The sequence below is a fragment of the Aspergillus fijiensis genome (genome assembly GCF_003184825.1).
Source record: "Aspergillus fijiensis CBS 313.89 unplaced genomic scaffold BO72scaffold_101, whole genome shotgun sequence".
Taxonomy (NCBI): Eukaryota; Fungi; Ascomycota; class Eurotiomycetes; order Eurotiales; family Aspergillaceae; genus Aspergillus; species Aspergillus fijiensis.
Genome location: NW_024469077.1, coordinates 74,723 through 87,524, shown reverse-complemented (window position 1 = coordinate 87,524; position 12,802 = coordinate 74,723). Strand labels below are relative to the sequence as shown.

The 12,802-nt window shown below is 56.9% G+C and overlaps 5 protein-coding genes across 5 annotated transcripts; 3 read left to right on the top strand and 2 right to left on the bottom strand.

Moving 5' to 3' along the window:
• The first annotated feature begins 1,460 nt into the window (after nt 1-1,460).
• BO72DRAFT_417151 (putative sensor histidine kinase/response regulator) lies at nt 1,461-5,931 on the top strand. Its single transcript, XM_040942605.1, has 4 exons — nt 1,461-1,853; nt 1,937-2,814; nt 2,865-5,459; nt 5,512-5,931. Exons 1-4 carry the CDS (start codon nt 1,777-1,779, stop codon nt 5,754-5,756), a joined length of 3,795 nt encoding a protein of 1,264 aa, XP_040795475.1. The 5' UTR covers nt 1,461-1,776; the 3' UTR covers nt 5,757-5,931.
• Nucleotides 5,932-6,736: 805 nt separating this feature from the next.
• On the top strand, nt 6,737-8,508 carry BO72DRAFT_392017 (MFS general substrate transporter; the record flags this gene model as incomplete). The annotated part of the gene is made up of 6 exons (XM_040941883.1): nt 6,737-6,982; nt 7,060-7,185; nt 7,239-7,451; nt 7,509-8,006; nt 8,082-8,174; nt 8,239-8,508. The coding sequence occupies 6 exons, from the start codon at nt 6,737-6,739 to the stop codon at nt 8,506-8,508; spliced, it is 1,446 nt and encodes a 481-aa protein (XP_040795474.1).
• Nucleotides 8,509-8,584: 76 nt separating this feature from the next.
• BO72DRAFT_463823 (alpha/beta fold hydrolase) lies at nt 8,585-9,568 on the bottom strand (the record flags this gene model as incomplete). Its single annotated transcript, XM_040946609.1, has 1 exon — nt 8,585-9,568. The coding sequence occupies one exon, from the start codon at nt 9,566-9,568 to the stop codon at nt 8,585-8,587; it is 984 nt and encodes a 327-aa protein (XP_040795473.1).
• A 119-nt stretch (nt 9,569-9,687) lies between these two features.
• BO72DRAFT_15447 (uncharacterized protein) lies at nt 9,688-11,644 on the bottom strand. The gene has a single exon (XM_040939253.1). It carries the CDS (start codon nt 11,338-11,340, stop codon nt 9,808-9,810), a length of 1,533 nt encoding a protein of 510 aa, XP_040795472.1. The 5' UTR covers nt 11,341-11,644; the 3' UTR covers nt 9,688-9,807.
• Nucleotides 11,530-12,787, top strand: BO72DRAFT_15413 (uncharacterized protein). The gene has a single exon (XM_040939250.1). The coding sequence runs from the start codon at nt 11,720-11,722 to the stop codon at nt 12,653-12,655; it is 936 nt and encodes a 311-aa protein (XP_040795471.1). The 5' UTR covers nt 11,530-11,719; the 3' UTR covers nt 12,656-12,787.
• The last annotated feature ends 15 nt before the right edge of the window (nt 12,788-12,802 follow it).

Here is a 12,802-nt window from a genome sequence, read left to right as displayed (position 1 = left end):
GGGGGGGGGGGGGAGCTCCCTGCTGCTCCCTTGCTTGGAGGGATCAGGGGAGGAGAAAATGGCGGAAGTCGCGGACATGCTCGGCCCACGGCGGTAGAATCTAGACGGGTCGACGAGGCGTGGTCCCGGGGACCGTCACCTCCGTCAGTGGCTTGCCAGGTTGGCGTTTAAGCAGCCACGGCGGGAGGTGACTGGCCTGACTCGCCTGTTTGCGCCGTTGCGGTCCGAGACGCCGTCTGACATGCTCGGAAAAAGCAGCAGCAAGAAGCGGAGAGAGCTATTGTGGTGCAGCAACCGAGGCAGAGTGGCCTAGGAAGAAAAAAGAACTATACCTCGGAACCGATTTGGAGCACCGTACAACTGTACACTGGATGGACTTACTGTATGTCATGCACGCATGTTCAGCAATGAAACCACCAGAATAAAAATCGAAACGTTTCTAAAGGGAATCAGGCAAAGCCACCTTTCCCTTGCTGCATTCCAGTTTACCCTACTCCTCAATTTCTGGTGCATTTCCCCGCGCAATAAGGTTGAGAGGTCGAGGCACTAAACGTCGAGGATGGAGTTGATAAGAAAGTCAAGATCGGATGGCAGGTGATCGACGAGAAACTAGACGACTAGAAGCAATCATCTGCACCGATCACCCGCGGGTCGATCGTGACACCTCTCCACCACTCTTCATCGATTCATCTATATCTATATCGGGCGCTTGTACTCCTCGTGTATCGTAGTCTCAATATGTCCCTCTTGGTCGATTGGGGGGGGTCTTGGATGCCAACCGTACGGGCTAGAGCAAGATCGTGAGCCGGAGAGATCTAGTCTAGGGGGGGGAAGGAAGAGTGGAGGCAGCGGTCCTCTGAAGCAATCTCGAGCAATCTCGAGCAAACGAGGACCGTCTCGCATGCGGCCAAAATTCTCTCGAAATTCGGGGGGCCCTGGCTATGGGGAGCAGGTTCTAGAGACCGGGGAAGCACGCAGATTGGCTGGAAGTGACAAGCAGAAACATCGCGTGGAATTCGACAGACCCACTTGGCGAGGACGTAAAGGGAGCGATGGCGTTGACAGCCGGGTCTAGACTGGGATAGACTGGGAACGACTGTTAGAGACGAAGACCAAGGGGGAAATTGATTGGCACCTCGTGCAGCCCACTTTCCAACAATCTTGGATAGCCCTGTTGGTCGGCAAGTTTTATTGGTGGGGCCGACTGGCACGATGACGTCGAGGCTGAGATGACAATTCGCCAAATGGGGGGAGAATTGTACGTAGTCTACTCATACTTGAGTAGATTGAGTAAAAATGCCGGTAGAGCCATAGTGTCGAGAGGGTCGAGAGTGTCGAGTAAATGCGATCGATCGATGGATGGATGAAGAACTTGTGACCGCCTGCCTCCCTTCATAATTCTTTTTCCCCCCGGAGAATTATGCCGGCTTCTGCCCACTAGTACTAGTATTGGTGGTAGTGCCTGGTCTTGCCGCCTTCCGCTCGTTCCAGCAACATTTCTCCTCCTCCTCCGCTAGTAGTATTATTTACTTCCCCCTCCCGGCTTTTTCTCCCCTTCTTTGCCTCTTCGCCTCTTCGCCTCTTCGCCTCCCTCCCTCCCTCCCTTCCCCCTCCTCTCGCTCTCTTTTCCTACTCTTTGGACCTCCCCTCTCCTTCCCCCCCCCACTTTCTTTTCTCTGCTCGTATTCCCCAGCCCCGGATGTAGCTTGGTGAACGTGGTTCGTCGTGTTTATTCACTTCATCCCCCCTCCCCGCGCAATTCCAATATCCGCGCCCATGTCCGAGTCCTTCGAGTCCGAGGCGGCGGTGATCCACGATCCCGGCAGCATGGCGCAGGAGCGGGAGTTCTACAAGTGAGTCCTTTCCTCGTCCTCTCTTAATCTCATTGAAATCAGAGATCAGGTAGACTGACCACACAATGCTTTCCTTCCGACAGGTATTGTCAATTGCCTCAACGCCCAGGACTGCTGCATCGCCCGCCTACTACCCCCTCCTCTGAGGAAGCCGAAGATGATTTACCTCAATCGTCCCAAGACACCACCCTGACCGCCCTCGCTCAACTCGGTGCCTTGCGACTCAACGCTCGTCGCTGCATGATTTCTCTCTTCGACCGTCATACTCAGTACATTCTCGCGGAAGCCACCCGTACCCTCAGCCTTCAGGATGATCGCATCCACAAGGATGGAGATGCTCTTTGGCTAGGGAGCAGTGCCATCCAGAAGTGTGATGGTGTCTGCCACTATGTCTGCGACTATGAACAACTAAACGCCGGCGAAGAGTCACTGAGCAACGGAGGGGGCCCGTTTGCGCTAGTCATTCCCGACATGACTAAGGACGATCGAACCAAGAACCGCGGTTACGTCGTGAACGCCCCGTTTCTCCGCTTCTACGCCGGCGTGCCTATCCTGAGTCGTCGCGGCATCGTGATTGGCGCTTTTGCTGTCAGTGACGGGCAGACGCGACCGGGCCTCGACGAACTGGAATTACGGTTTATGAAGGACACGGCCGCCGCAATCATGAACCATCTGGAGATGGTACGTTCTCAGCAACAGAACCTGCGCGGAGCCAACATGATTGCCGGTCTGGGGCGCTTTCTCGAAGGGGGACTGTCCTTGCCTCTCGGGCTGCGTAGCAAGAGTACCGACAACCGGGACCTTGCAGACAAACAATTGCACTTGCGCTGGAACCATGCTACACGGGCCCCGGGGTTTTCGTCGCCTCGGGACCCTCGTGAGCGCCGGGATTCGCGAGAATCGAAGGAGCAGAGGGAATTGAAAGAGCCGAGCGCGCCCAAGGAAGCGTCGTCGCCTTCAGGTTTGTATCCTAACAAGTAAATTCGCAGGACATCGCTGACCCGGAAACAGGGTACGAAGGAAGCCGCACTGCGGATAATGCAACAAGCAAAAAGAGCCCCTTGACCAAGACACTATCGACCGGCACCCGAGAAATCCTCAATCGTGCGGCGCACGCCCTACGCGAATCCTTGGATGTTGAGGGAGTGGTATTTTTTGACGCTAGTGTGCGCTCGTATGGCGGGCTCATGCAGAGCGGAGAGGCCCGTCATTCCGATTTGGAGATCAGTACTACTTCCGGCTCGGGCGAGTCTGGTAGCGACAGCGAACACTCCACCGTCGGCCATTCGTCCACCGAGACAGACGAGTCGGCGCTTTGCGAGGTCCTCAGTCTCTCTACCGACCCGGAGGATGCGAGCTTTCCGGTCGGGTCCTTCCACGAAAGCTATCTGCGGTCGCTTCTGCACCATCATCCCCGCGGTGGGATTTTCAATATCGACGAAAATGGATGGGTCTCGTCTAGCGAAGGTAGTGATGGGGCGACAGGGAGTGCACTGACTCGCGATATTGTCTATCGGCGTCGTGAGGCCACACAGGGCGGGAAGAGTGGTCTCCGAAGCAAGCGGCAAAAGCTCACCTCCCGCGATGAGTGTAAGGCTTTGCACAAGGTCTTTCCTCAAGCACGGAGTGTCATTCTGTTCCCAGTCTGGGATTCGCGTCGCAACCGATGGTTTTCAGGGTTGTTTGCGTGGACGACCTCTCCGCGGGCTTTCAGCTCCCGCGGCGAATTGGCTTACCTGTATGCCTTTACCAACAGCATCATGGCTGAGATTCATCGGTTGGATATCGAGCTCGCCAACAAGGCGAATCGGACGCTGGTCAGCAGCATCTCACACGAACTGCGCAGTCCCTTGCACGGTATTCTCGGCAGCACCGAGCTGCTGACCGATTCCAGCATGACGCCCCCGCAGGTTGCTCTCGTGCAAACCATCGAGAACTGCGGTCGCTCGTTACTCGACATCATTAACAACATGCTGGATTTTGCGAAGATCAACCAGTTCACCCGCAAGTCCCGATCTGGGCGGTTGAAGGCAGGACCGGCCTTGGCCCGACGACAGGCGAACTCCGGGCGAGCGCTGGCGAAGAAGCGACCGAGCGAAGGCATTGTCAACCTCATCACCGATGTTCAACTCGACTCGGTTCTCGAGGAGGTCATGGACACGGTCTTTGCGGGTCACTGCTTTGCCACCACCACCGGGTTCCTGGCCCAAGGGGGTCCTGTCCTGACCGATCAGGACAAGGATGGTGACTATCTAATGGGCAATACCCCGCAGAAACCCCGGACAAACGAGCCTCTGACGGTCATTTATGATGTGGAACCGGGAATGACGTGGCTCTTCGAAACACAGGCAGGTGTATGGAGACGGATTTTGATGAACATTTTCGGCAATGCCTTGAAGTACACACGGTCCGGTCACATTGTGGTCTCTCTGAAATCAGCCAATGCTGCTGGTAACAAGCCCAAGCGGATACCATTTACTGATCCCTTCAAGCACGAGGTGGCTGGGATCGTCCTCAGCGTGAAGGATACCGGACAAGGCATTGACAAAGAGTACCTCAAAAGCAACATCTTCAAGCCGTTTTCCCAGGAGGATCCCCTGTCTCCCGGCAGCGGCTTGGGACTTAGCATCGTGTATCAGGCGGTGCAGACAATGGGAGGGAAAATCGATATCAATTCCACTCGGGGAATGGGTACGGAGGTAACGGTGAGTGTTGATCTGCTGCGGAGCCCGAGCCCGGCTCCCAGTAGTGATCGAGAGGCGCGCACAATTCACAGAGCGCAGCAATTCTCTCGGGGGAAGTCGATCGGGTTGCTTGGGTTCAATGGGCCCGAAAGGGTGAAGGACGAGGGGCTTGCTCTGTTGCGGACCTCGCTCAGTAGCATTTGTCAAGACCACCTTGGCATGCAAGTCGGCATGGTCTCGTGGGATTCGAGTGATGCGCCGCTCTACGATGTCTACCTGGTGCAGCATTCGGACTTCGGTCGCGTCGATAGCACCTGGGCCAGTATGGCGGGCAAGGCCTTGACCACCGGGCAGGAGCCCAAGGGCCGACCACCCGTAGTCGTCGTATGTCCCACTCCACAGGAGGCCCAGAAGATGGCCGCCACCGGTTACCGTAGCCCCTCGTCTGCCATCTATGAGTTTGTCAGCCAGCCGTGCGGACCGACCAAGATCGCGACGGCGGTAATGACCTGCTTTCAGCGGCGCGAGCAGCAGCAGACGCAGTCGGTGACGGCCAAAATGGATGCCACGCTGGAGGAGGAACCCGGTACGCAGCCAACCAAGTTCACCGCGGCCTATCACGCCTCCACCACAGACGTACAGACTAAGACATCGTCAGGTATGGACATTGCGCTGACCACCTCCACCACCATGGTCTCGACGACCACATCCAGCAAGGGGGATTCAGTGACCAAGATCTTAGCGATCGAGACGACGAAACGAGCGCCTGCGGTCCTCCTTGTGGATGACAACGAGGTGAACCTGAAATTGCTGGTTGCCTTCATGAAGAAAGCGAAACTGTCGTATTTCACGGCAACCAACGGCTTGGAAGCCCTGGAGGTATTCAAGGCCAATGCCGGACTGATTCAGATCATTCTCATGGGTAAGCACATTCTCCCGTTGGGCATTTGACCTGCGTGCTAACGTCGCCATAGATATTTCCATGCCGGTCATGGATGGTCTCGAGTCCACACGGCAGATCCGTCTCTTCGAGAAAGCACAGCAAGAACTTAGTCCGACGAGCGTGCCATCGGCCAAGCCCGCAGTGATTATTGCTCTGACCGGTCTGGGCAGTGCTACCGTCCGCCACGAAGCCCTCACTCACGGGGTGGACCTCTTCTTGTCCAAGCCGGTTCGGTTCCAGGAGCTGATCAAGCACATCGGCGAACTTGTTCATTGACCTTCCCCACCCTGCCTTTCCTTCACTTCTTCGACGTAAAAGTTCCCACATACCCCTTTTTGTATTGATGCGACGATTTCTGGGTGATGTATATATACGTGTGACGAGCATGATCTGGAAGGCGCATAAGAGACTTCCTTTGATAATAGATATATACCAATATATGTCATATACCCTTACTTGGACCTCACGTATACGCAGGTTGTGGAGTCTATAACGGATGATCGTCAGACCATTTACGGATGCAGGATCTAACATTCAGATTCACAAGGGCGCCCCGTCCCCCCGCTCTCGAGCAGTGGTGTTAGTCCGCTGAATGTACAGTAAGTACTATGTACAGTACATGCTTTCTCGGCTCCACATTGCCTCTTTCACTGGCACCCTAAGCCCGTTCTCTCTCGCATTGTCAGAATGACCTCGGTGTCTTCCTGTTGCGGACCTATTGGAACTAATGCCAGTACCTAGATTTAACAATGAACCTGCTTGTGGGAGAGTGAGCACCGTACAACACAGGGATGCTCGATGGACAATTGCACTCCATGCTAGTCTAGACAAATTGTCCATAACTTTCACCCAGCACGCAAACGCCGATGGCGACGACTTACTTTAATCCAAACCACACATCGACCCGACTGCAACATGTTGCCTGCTCCCGCTTAACGTATCCCGGCCTCATCGGCGATAGCACACCCTCCAAGACCGCCACCGGGCCTTAACGCCGAAAGCCGACGGCCTCTACTCGACATCAACACATACCGATCAAGCCCCCAGCGCTCTCTATCTAGGGTCCCTTCTGAAGAACGATAACTTTCATTGGGTCTGCAGGTCGCCTCGAACTCTCGCCAAAGACCGACGCACGAACTCGCCATCGAGGCAGCAGATGGCGTACCCCGGAAACACCCCTTTATATCTATGATGCTCAGCCAGCTTTGTTGTCGGGCTATCGTTTATCGAACCTTCGATGTTTCCCCAGCCCCACAATGTCCCTCACCTCCAGCACTAAAGCCCCGGTGGACCATGTCCAGACCCCCGAGGAAGATGGCATCGTCCGTTCCCGGCCTGGCAAGGCCACGAAGGAAGAACGTCGCATCCTCCACCGTGTGGACCGCCGGTTGATTGTCATGTTGGGGTTACTGCATACGGTCTCCCTGATCGATCGCGGGAATCTGGGGACCGCGTCGGTGGCCGGCATGACCAAGCAGTTGCATCTGATTGGGATGAGATATGTGCGTTCAGTCCCTTCGGGTTGTTCTCCGATGATCAGGGGAGAGGGGAGAGACTAATCTGCTATCTGTTGCGGCAGAGCATCATCGCCGTCGCGTTCTTCCCGCCGTACATCTGCTTCCAGGCGCTGGGGCCGGTCTTGGTCCGGAAGCTGGGGCCGGTGGCGTACATCTCGGGCGTGTGTTTTGTGTGGGGGGCTGTGATGGTATGTTTCTCCTTCTCCAGGTATCGATCTGGTGAATGCTGAGAAAGGCGTAGTTGGCGGCGGGCTTTGTCAAAGACTGGACCCAGCTGGTCGGCATTCGGATCGTTATCGGCGCCCTGGAGGCGGGCTTCTTCCCCGGAGCGGTATACCTGATTTCGACGTGGTACACGCGGTTTGAGATCCAGAAACGATACGCCTTGTTCTATCTGCTGGGATGTGTGGCGTCAGCTTTCACGGGGTTGCTGTCGTATGGGATTACCTTCATGGTTAGCAGCTCCTCTAACCCCCCCCAAGCCTGGATAGACCCATCTGACATGAGATAGAACGGCCTAGGAGGGCTGACCGCCTGGCGCTGGATCTTCGTGATCCAAGGCCTCATCACCTGCGTCCTGGCCGCGATCGCCTACTTCGTGTTGATCGACTTCCCCGACCGCATGCTGACCCAGCGCAACCGCTTCCTCTCGCCGCGCGAGTACGAGCTCGTGATCCGGCGCATCGATGCGGATCGCTCCGACGCCGCCCTCGAGCCGTTCAACCTCCGCAAATACCTGGCCGCCGGCCTCGACATCCATATCTGGGGCTTCGGGCTGATCTACTTCTGCAGTACGACCACTGCGTATGCTCTGTCGTACTTCCTGCCGATCATCTACCAGAAGGGCATGGGTTTCTCGACGGGCGTGTCGCTGTGTCTGTTTGCGCCGCCGTACGCGGCCGCGGGGATTGTGATGATGGCGACCTCGTGGGTTGGGGATCGCTATCGGATTCGCGGGCCGATCATTGTGTTTAACTCGGTGCTGAGTTTAATTGGGTTGCCGTTGATGGTATTTGCCCTTATCCCCTCTACCGTCCGTGTATGCATGACGGGTGGTGATGGTGGTGTTAATGTAGTGGATTAGGGCTTCACGACGGGCGTGGCGCCCCGCCTCGTGGGATGCTTCTTCACCACCATCGGCGCGAATGGGAATATCCCAGCCGCAATGGCGTATCAGGTTAGTCGTTGTCGTTGCCCCTGCATACTATCCACGTACAGTAGCTAATCTGGCAACCTGCAAGGCAAACAATGTGCGCGGCCAGTGGAAGCGCGCCATCTGCAGCGCCATCTTCGTGGGACTCGGGGCGTCCGGCGGGATGACGGGGTCGCTCGTGTATCGCTCGCAGGATGCGCCGAAGTACCGGCCGGGCATTCTGGTCAGTATCGGTCTGACGTGTTTGTCCATTGTGTTGGTGGGTTTGCTGTCGCTGCGACTGCATTATTTGAATAAGAAGGTGGATAAGGGGGAGTTGGTGATCGGGGGGTTGCGCGGGTTCAAGTATACGCTCTAGCCATCGCCGTCACCACAGAACATATGATATTCAATATACTTGCAGAATAGTCTCACTCTAATCTATGACCCAAGCACTAAGCCAGCCCCTCCGCAAGAAACCCCCTAACCACCCCCCCAACCTCTTCCACATCATCCACGTGCGGAAAATGCCCCGTCCCCTCCACGACGTACTCCCGCAACCACCGCCCAACCACCTCCTTCCGGACAAACGCCGCATGCGCCGTCACGTCGCTCTTGCGCAAGCTTTTTCGTTCGCTTTCGAAATCGCCCTCCTGGCTTTGCAGGTCCAGCAACCGCACTGGCTTTTCGCCCGTTGCTACCAATTGGTCGTTGTGGCGGTTGAGGGCGTGCAGGATCTGGGCGAATCGTCCATCGACCGTCCCGTAGTAATGCGACATCCGGATCAGATATGCGAAGTCCAGGCGGGAGTAGGCGTCCTGCACCGCGGCGATGGTTTGGGGGCTGGTGTGCGGGCCGAAACACCGGGCGATGCGGTCGGGCATTGTGCTGCGGTAGTATTCGGCGTGAGTGGCGAGGATGTTCAGGTCCAAGGGGGTTGGGGGTGTGGTGCCGGCGTAGGGGCCGTCGAGAAGGATTATCTCTGCGACTTTAAGGGATGAAGGTGCCGTGGTGAGAGTATGGGCGAAGAGGTCGAGAACGGTCAGGGTGCCCATGCTGTGGCCGTAGAGGGTGGTGGGAATTGGTGTTGGGTTAGGGCTGGAGGCTGAGGATGGGAAGAGGGTAGAGAGCAGTTCCGCATGCAGCTGGACGAGAAGTTCGCTGACTCCTCCAGCCTCTGGGGTGGGCAAAATGGCAGTCGGTGACTCGCCATGGCCCGGGAGGTCGACAGCGACATAGACGTGGCCTGCGCTGAGGGTGCGGCCGTGGGCGTGGAGGTGGGTGATCAGGGGGATGTAGTCGGTGGCTGGACAGCCGAATCCGGGGATGAAGAGGGAGATCTGCTGGAGCGAGGCCTGTGGACTCGTAGCATTGCTGAGGTAGGAGAGGCCGGTGGACGGCGAGGTCTGGCGCTGAAGCTGTAGAGGCTCAGTGGTCATTTTGATGATGTTGACGTATGGATTGGATGGCACGGGATGGCACCATGCAGGTGAGAAGCTTGATATTTATCCCAAGTAAAGTAAAGCTGACAATTAATGATGAAAACAGGTGAAACTAAAGGCACGGGAGCTACAGTTAGGGCTCCTTCACGTATCGCCATTCCGTACACCGACTCAACTCAACCCCCCTCAACGCCTCAACACCGTATCCCAAAACAGAGCAGTCCAATCCACCATCTTCAATGCCCGGAAATAGGGACCCACGGAGCTCGACACTTGGGACACGCTCTCGCCCGGCCATTGGGCTCGACGCTGTCAAGCCAGGCATTGATACACTCCGAGTGGTAATTCTGCTTGCATAGTGCCGGGCATGGGGTCACATCCTGGATTTTCTCGTCCATGGCTAGAAAGCAGATCGGACACTCCGCCTCCTCGTCAATATGTTTAGGCCACGGCGCGCTACACCGGGGACAAGGCATGTTTTGATTGGCATACGTCTCGCGGCACTGGTCGACCCAGCGTTCCGCACAAGCCTCGTGAAGCCACGCTCCACATTGCTGGGGACAGCAGAACTCGTAGTCCACGATGGGCTTTCCACAGACCGCGCAATTCTCTTGAAAGATGTCCTGCCAGCACATCGGACACGGACAGGGCTCTTGGTTCTCGGAACTTCTGGGGGTGCGCCAGTCTGAGACACAGTTGTCATGATACAGTGTGCCACATCCGCCGGGGCACGAGAACCCGTCCTTGTGCATGTGTTTGTGACAGATCAGACAGCAGTCGTCCTTGATCTTGAGGTTGTCCAAGGCTGCGTTGATGTTGTGGTAGGGAGGCGGCCGGTCTGCGTTGGTGGTGCTTGCATACACTGGAACGCCCCCGGAGACATCACTGGACAACATGGAGTCTGGATCGGCGTCTTCACTGTCAGAGTCTGGATCGGAGGCTTCATCGTGACTCAAGAATTCCACGTCGCTGCCGAGTTCGTCCCAGTCCACGACTTTGGATCCCGCGGCACCATGGGTGCTGAAGCCAGCGCTGAAGCCGCTTTCATACCCACTCTCGTTTGGTACGGGGCAGATCTGAACCCGGGCTTCAAGACTGGACTTGCAGGCACCAGCGGTGCTGAAGGTAGCGCTGAACCCGCTTCCACCACAGTTCTCATTGATTACGGGGGAGAGGGTCTGAGCCCGGTCCGTGACTTTTGACCCGCAGACAGCAGCGGTGCTGGAGGTAGCGCTGAATCCACTGTTCCCTGAATCCTCGCTGCCTACGGAGGAAGGCTGATCCGGGGCTTGAAGGGCACCCGACATCAGAGGCTCAGAGGACCCGGCACGAGCGCTTGACCCTGTAGCTTGACGAGATGAAGCGATAGAGCTTGACAACTTTCGTCCATAGATTTTCGAGGGGCCTGCGTGGGTACGCCCAACCGCCGAAGAGGTGGGCACATTCCTCACCTGAGACCCCGAAGAGACGGGCTTGGGCGGATTGGCCGGGGTGTGAGCATAAACCCGATGCCCTCCCTGGCCCTCTCTTTCCTGTTTCCCTGCTTGATGTCCCTCTGCGGTGCGAACTGGTTGTTTCCCTTTGGCGATCGATGAAGGCTCTTGCCGACGGTCTGAGTTGTCCTTTGCACGACTGCTCACGGTGGACTTGCGATGGTCATGACCGCGCTTTCCAGCTAACCATCCGAGAAAGCCTCCCGCTGGGGCTGGGGCACGAGGACCTTCAGCGGACTTGTTCTTGGAGGGGCTTTTTGGGTGTTTCTCGGGCATGATGATGGTGGTGGTGGTGGTGGTGGTGGCGAGATGTCAAACATGCGTGTCTCAAGCTATCCATGTTATTTCTGAACCCCAAGCACGACCTTTATACTGGAACCACAAAGATTTGACGAAAGCACCACGAACAAAGCGGCTCACTCCATCGGAGAAGACCACTATGCGTATCGACGAGCTCCATCATGACTGAAAGAGGACGAGCAAGCAAGCAAGTGGAATGTGCCGGCTGGTGAGGACAGAACCCACCCACTCGTTGCCCCCGAGCCTTTGTATAAATACATCGGTTTGTTCTCTTATGGAATAGCCCTGAGAGAACTTCCCCCAATACTCCACACATATTGGCACCCTTCTTTCAACCTTGAACAAACCACGCAGTATGGCTCAACGTCTAGTCCCCGACATCGACGAGACCTTGCCCGTCCACGACGCCGAAGCCCTGGACCACCAGGCCCTGTCGCTCGTCATGGACCGGGCCTTCAATCGCATGGGCCACTGGTATTCGCACCTCATCTACACCTACGACTACCAGGTGAACATCCTCCAGACCAATTGGTCGGATCCAGGGCTGCGTCACACCGTCCTCGACCTAGTGACGCGCTCGCGAAATCATGGCCTCGAGGTGCTACATGGGGACATCCAGGATTGGGCCGCGGTCTTGTATCGAATGGAGCGCGCGCTCGCCGGCATCTTGACGGAGCTCCTTCTGAACCACGTTACCGATGAGGAGCGCGAGGATCCGCTCATGTGCCGGTTCCGTGAGGTGTTCGCTACTGGCAACGTCACGGCGGGCACCTCCTTTGCCACCTCCTCCACCTCCTCGGTCGATATGGAGATCCTGCGCCAGTTGGAGGACATCGGTGAGCAGGAACGCGCCCGGCATCGCCGCCGGGCTCGCGCGACGAACCTGATGATGTGCATTGCGCTGGCCAAGCCCATCCAGATCCTGCGCTTGATGATTCCCCATCCCGCCAAGACCATGATGGAGCTCTGGAGCAATCCGTTCGAGTATCCGGCGTGGCAGAACCACTGGCCGTGGGGTGGGGATAGTTTCTTCCCCCCCAGGGACCCGGTGCCACCCCCCACGGAGGCGGATGCTGCCCCCGTAGCTAGCCAGCGAGCGATCGGGCCGGATGACATATGTCCCATCTGTCGGGGCGAGTTCCAGACCGAAGACCAGGAGGCGGCGTTGCCCGTCGTCTGGTGTGCGCGCTGCGGGAATAACTTCCACGGCGCCTGTCTGTCGACCTGGCTGGACGGCGCGGGCTCGTGCCCAATGTGTTTTTGCTTGTGGCAGACGGGGCGGACTGGGTAGATTGAAGTTCAGTCGGCCTGCCTTACGCAGGATCTTCTTATCGAAATAGAATCGATTTCTAAGGTTATTATTATCCCATCGCTTTTCTTTCCCCCTAGCTCTGTATCGCGAACCCGGTGATCCGGTATTGCATCTCTCACTGTGTCA

Excerpts from the sequence above, each read along its gene's own strand:
- BO72DRAFT_15413 (XM_040939250.1), top strand. The coding sequence starts at position 11,720 with ATGGCTCAACGTCTAGTCCCCGACATCGACGAGACCTTGCCCGTCCAC.
- BO72DRAFT_417151 (XM_040942605.1), top strand. The coding sequence starts at position 1,777 with ATGTCCGAGTCCTTCGAGTCCGAGGCGGCGGTGATCCACGATCCCGGC. Across the intron at positions 1,854-1,936 it reads CAGGAGCGGGAGTTCTACAA|GTATTGTCAATTGCCTCAAC; the intron begins GTGAGTCCTTTC and ends TCCTTCCGACAG. Across the intron at positions 2,815-2,864 it reads GGAAGCGTCGTCGCCTTCAG|GGTACGAAGGAAGCCGCACT; the intron begins GTTTGTATCCTA and ends ACCCGGAAACAG.
- BO72DRAFT_15447 (XM_040939253.1), bottom strand. The coding sequence starts at position 11,340 with ATGCCCGAGAAACACCCAAAAAGCCCCTCCAAGAACAAGTCCGCTGAA.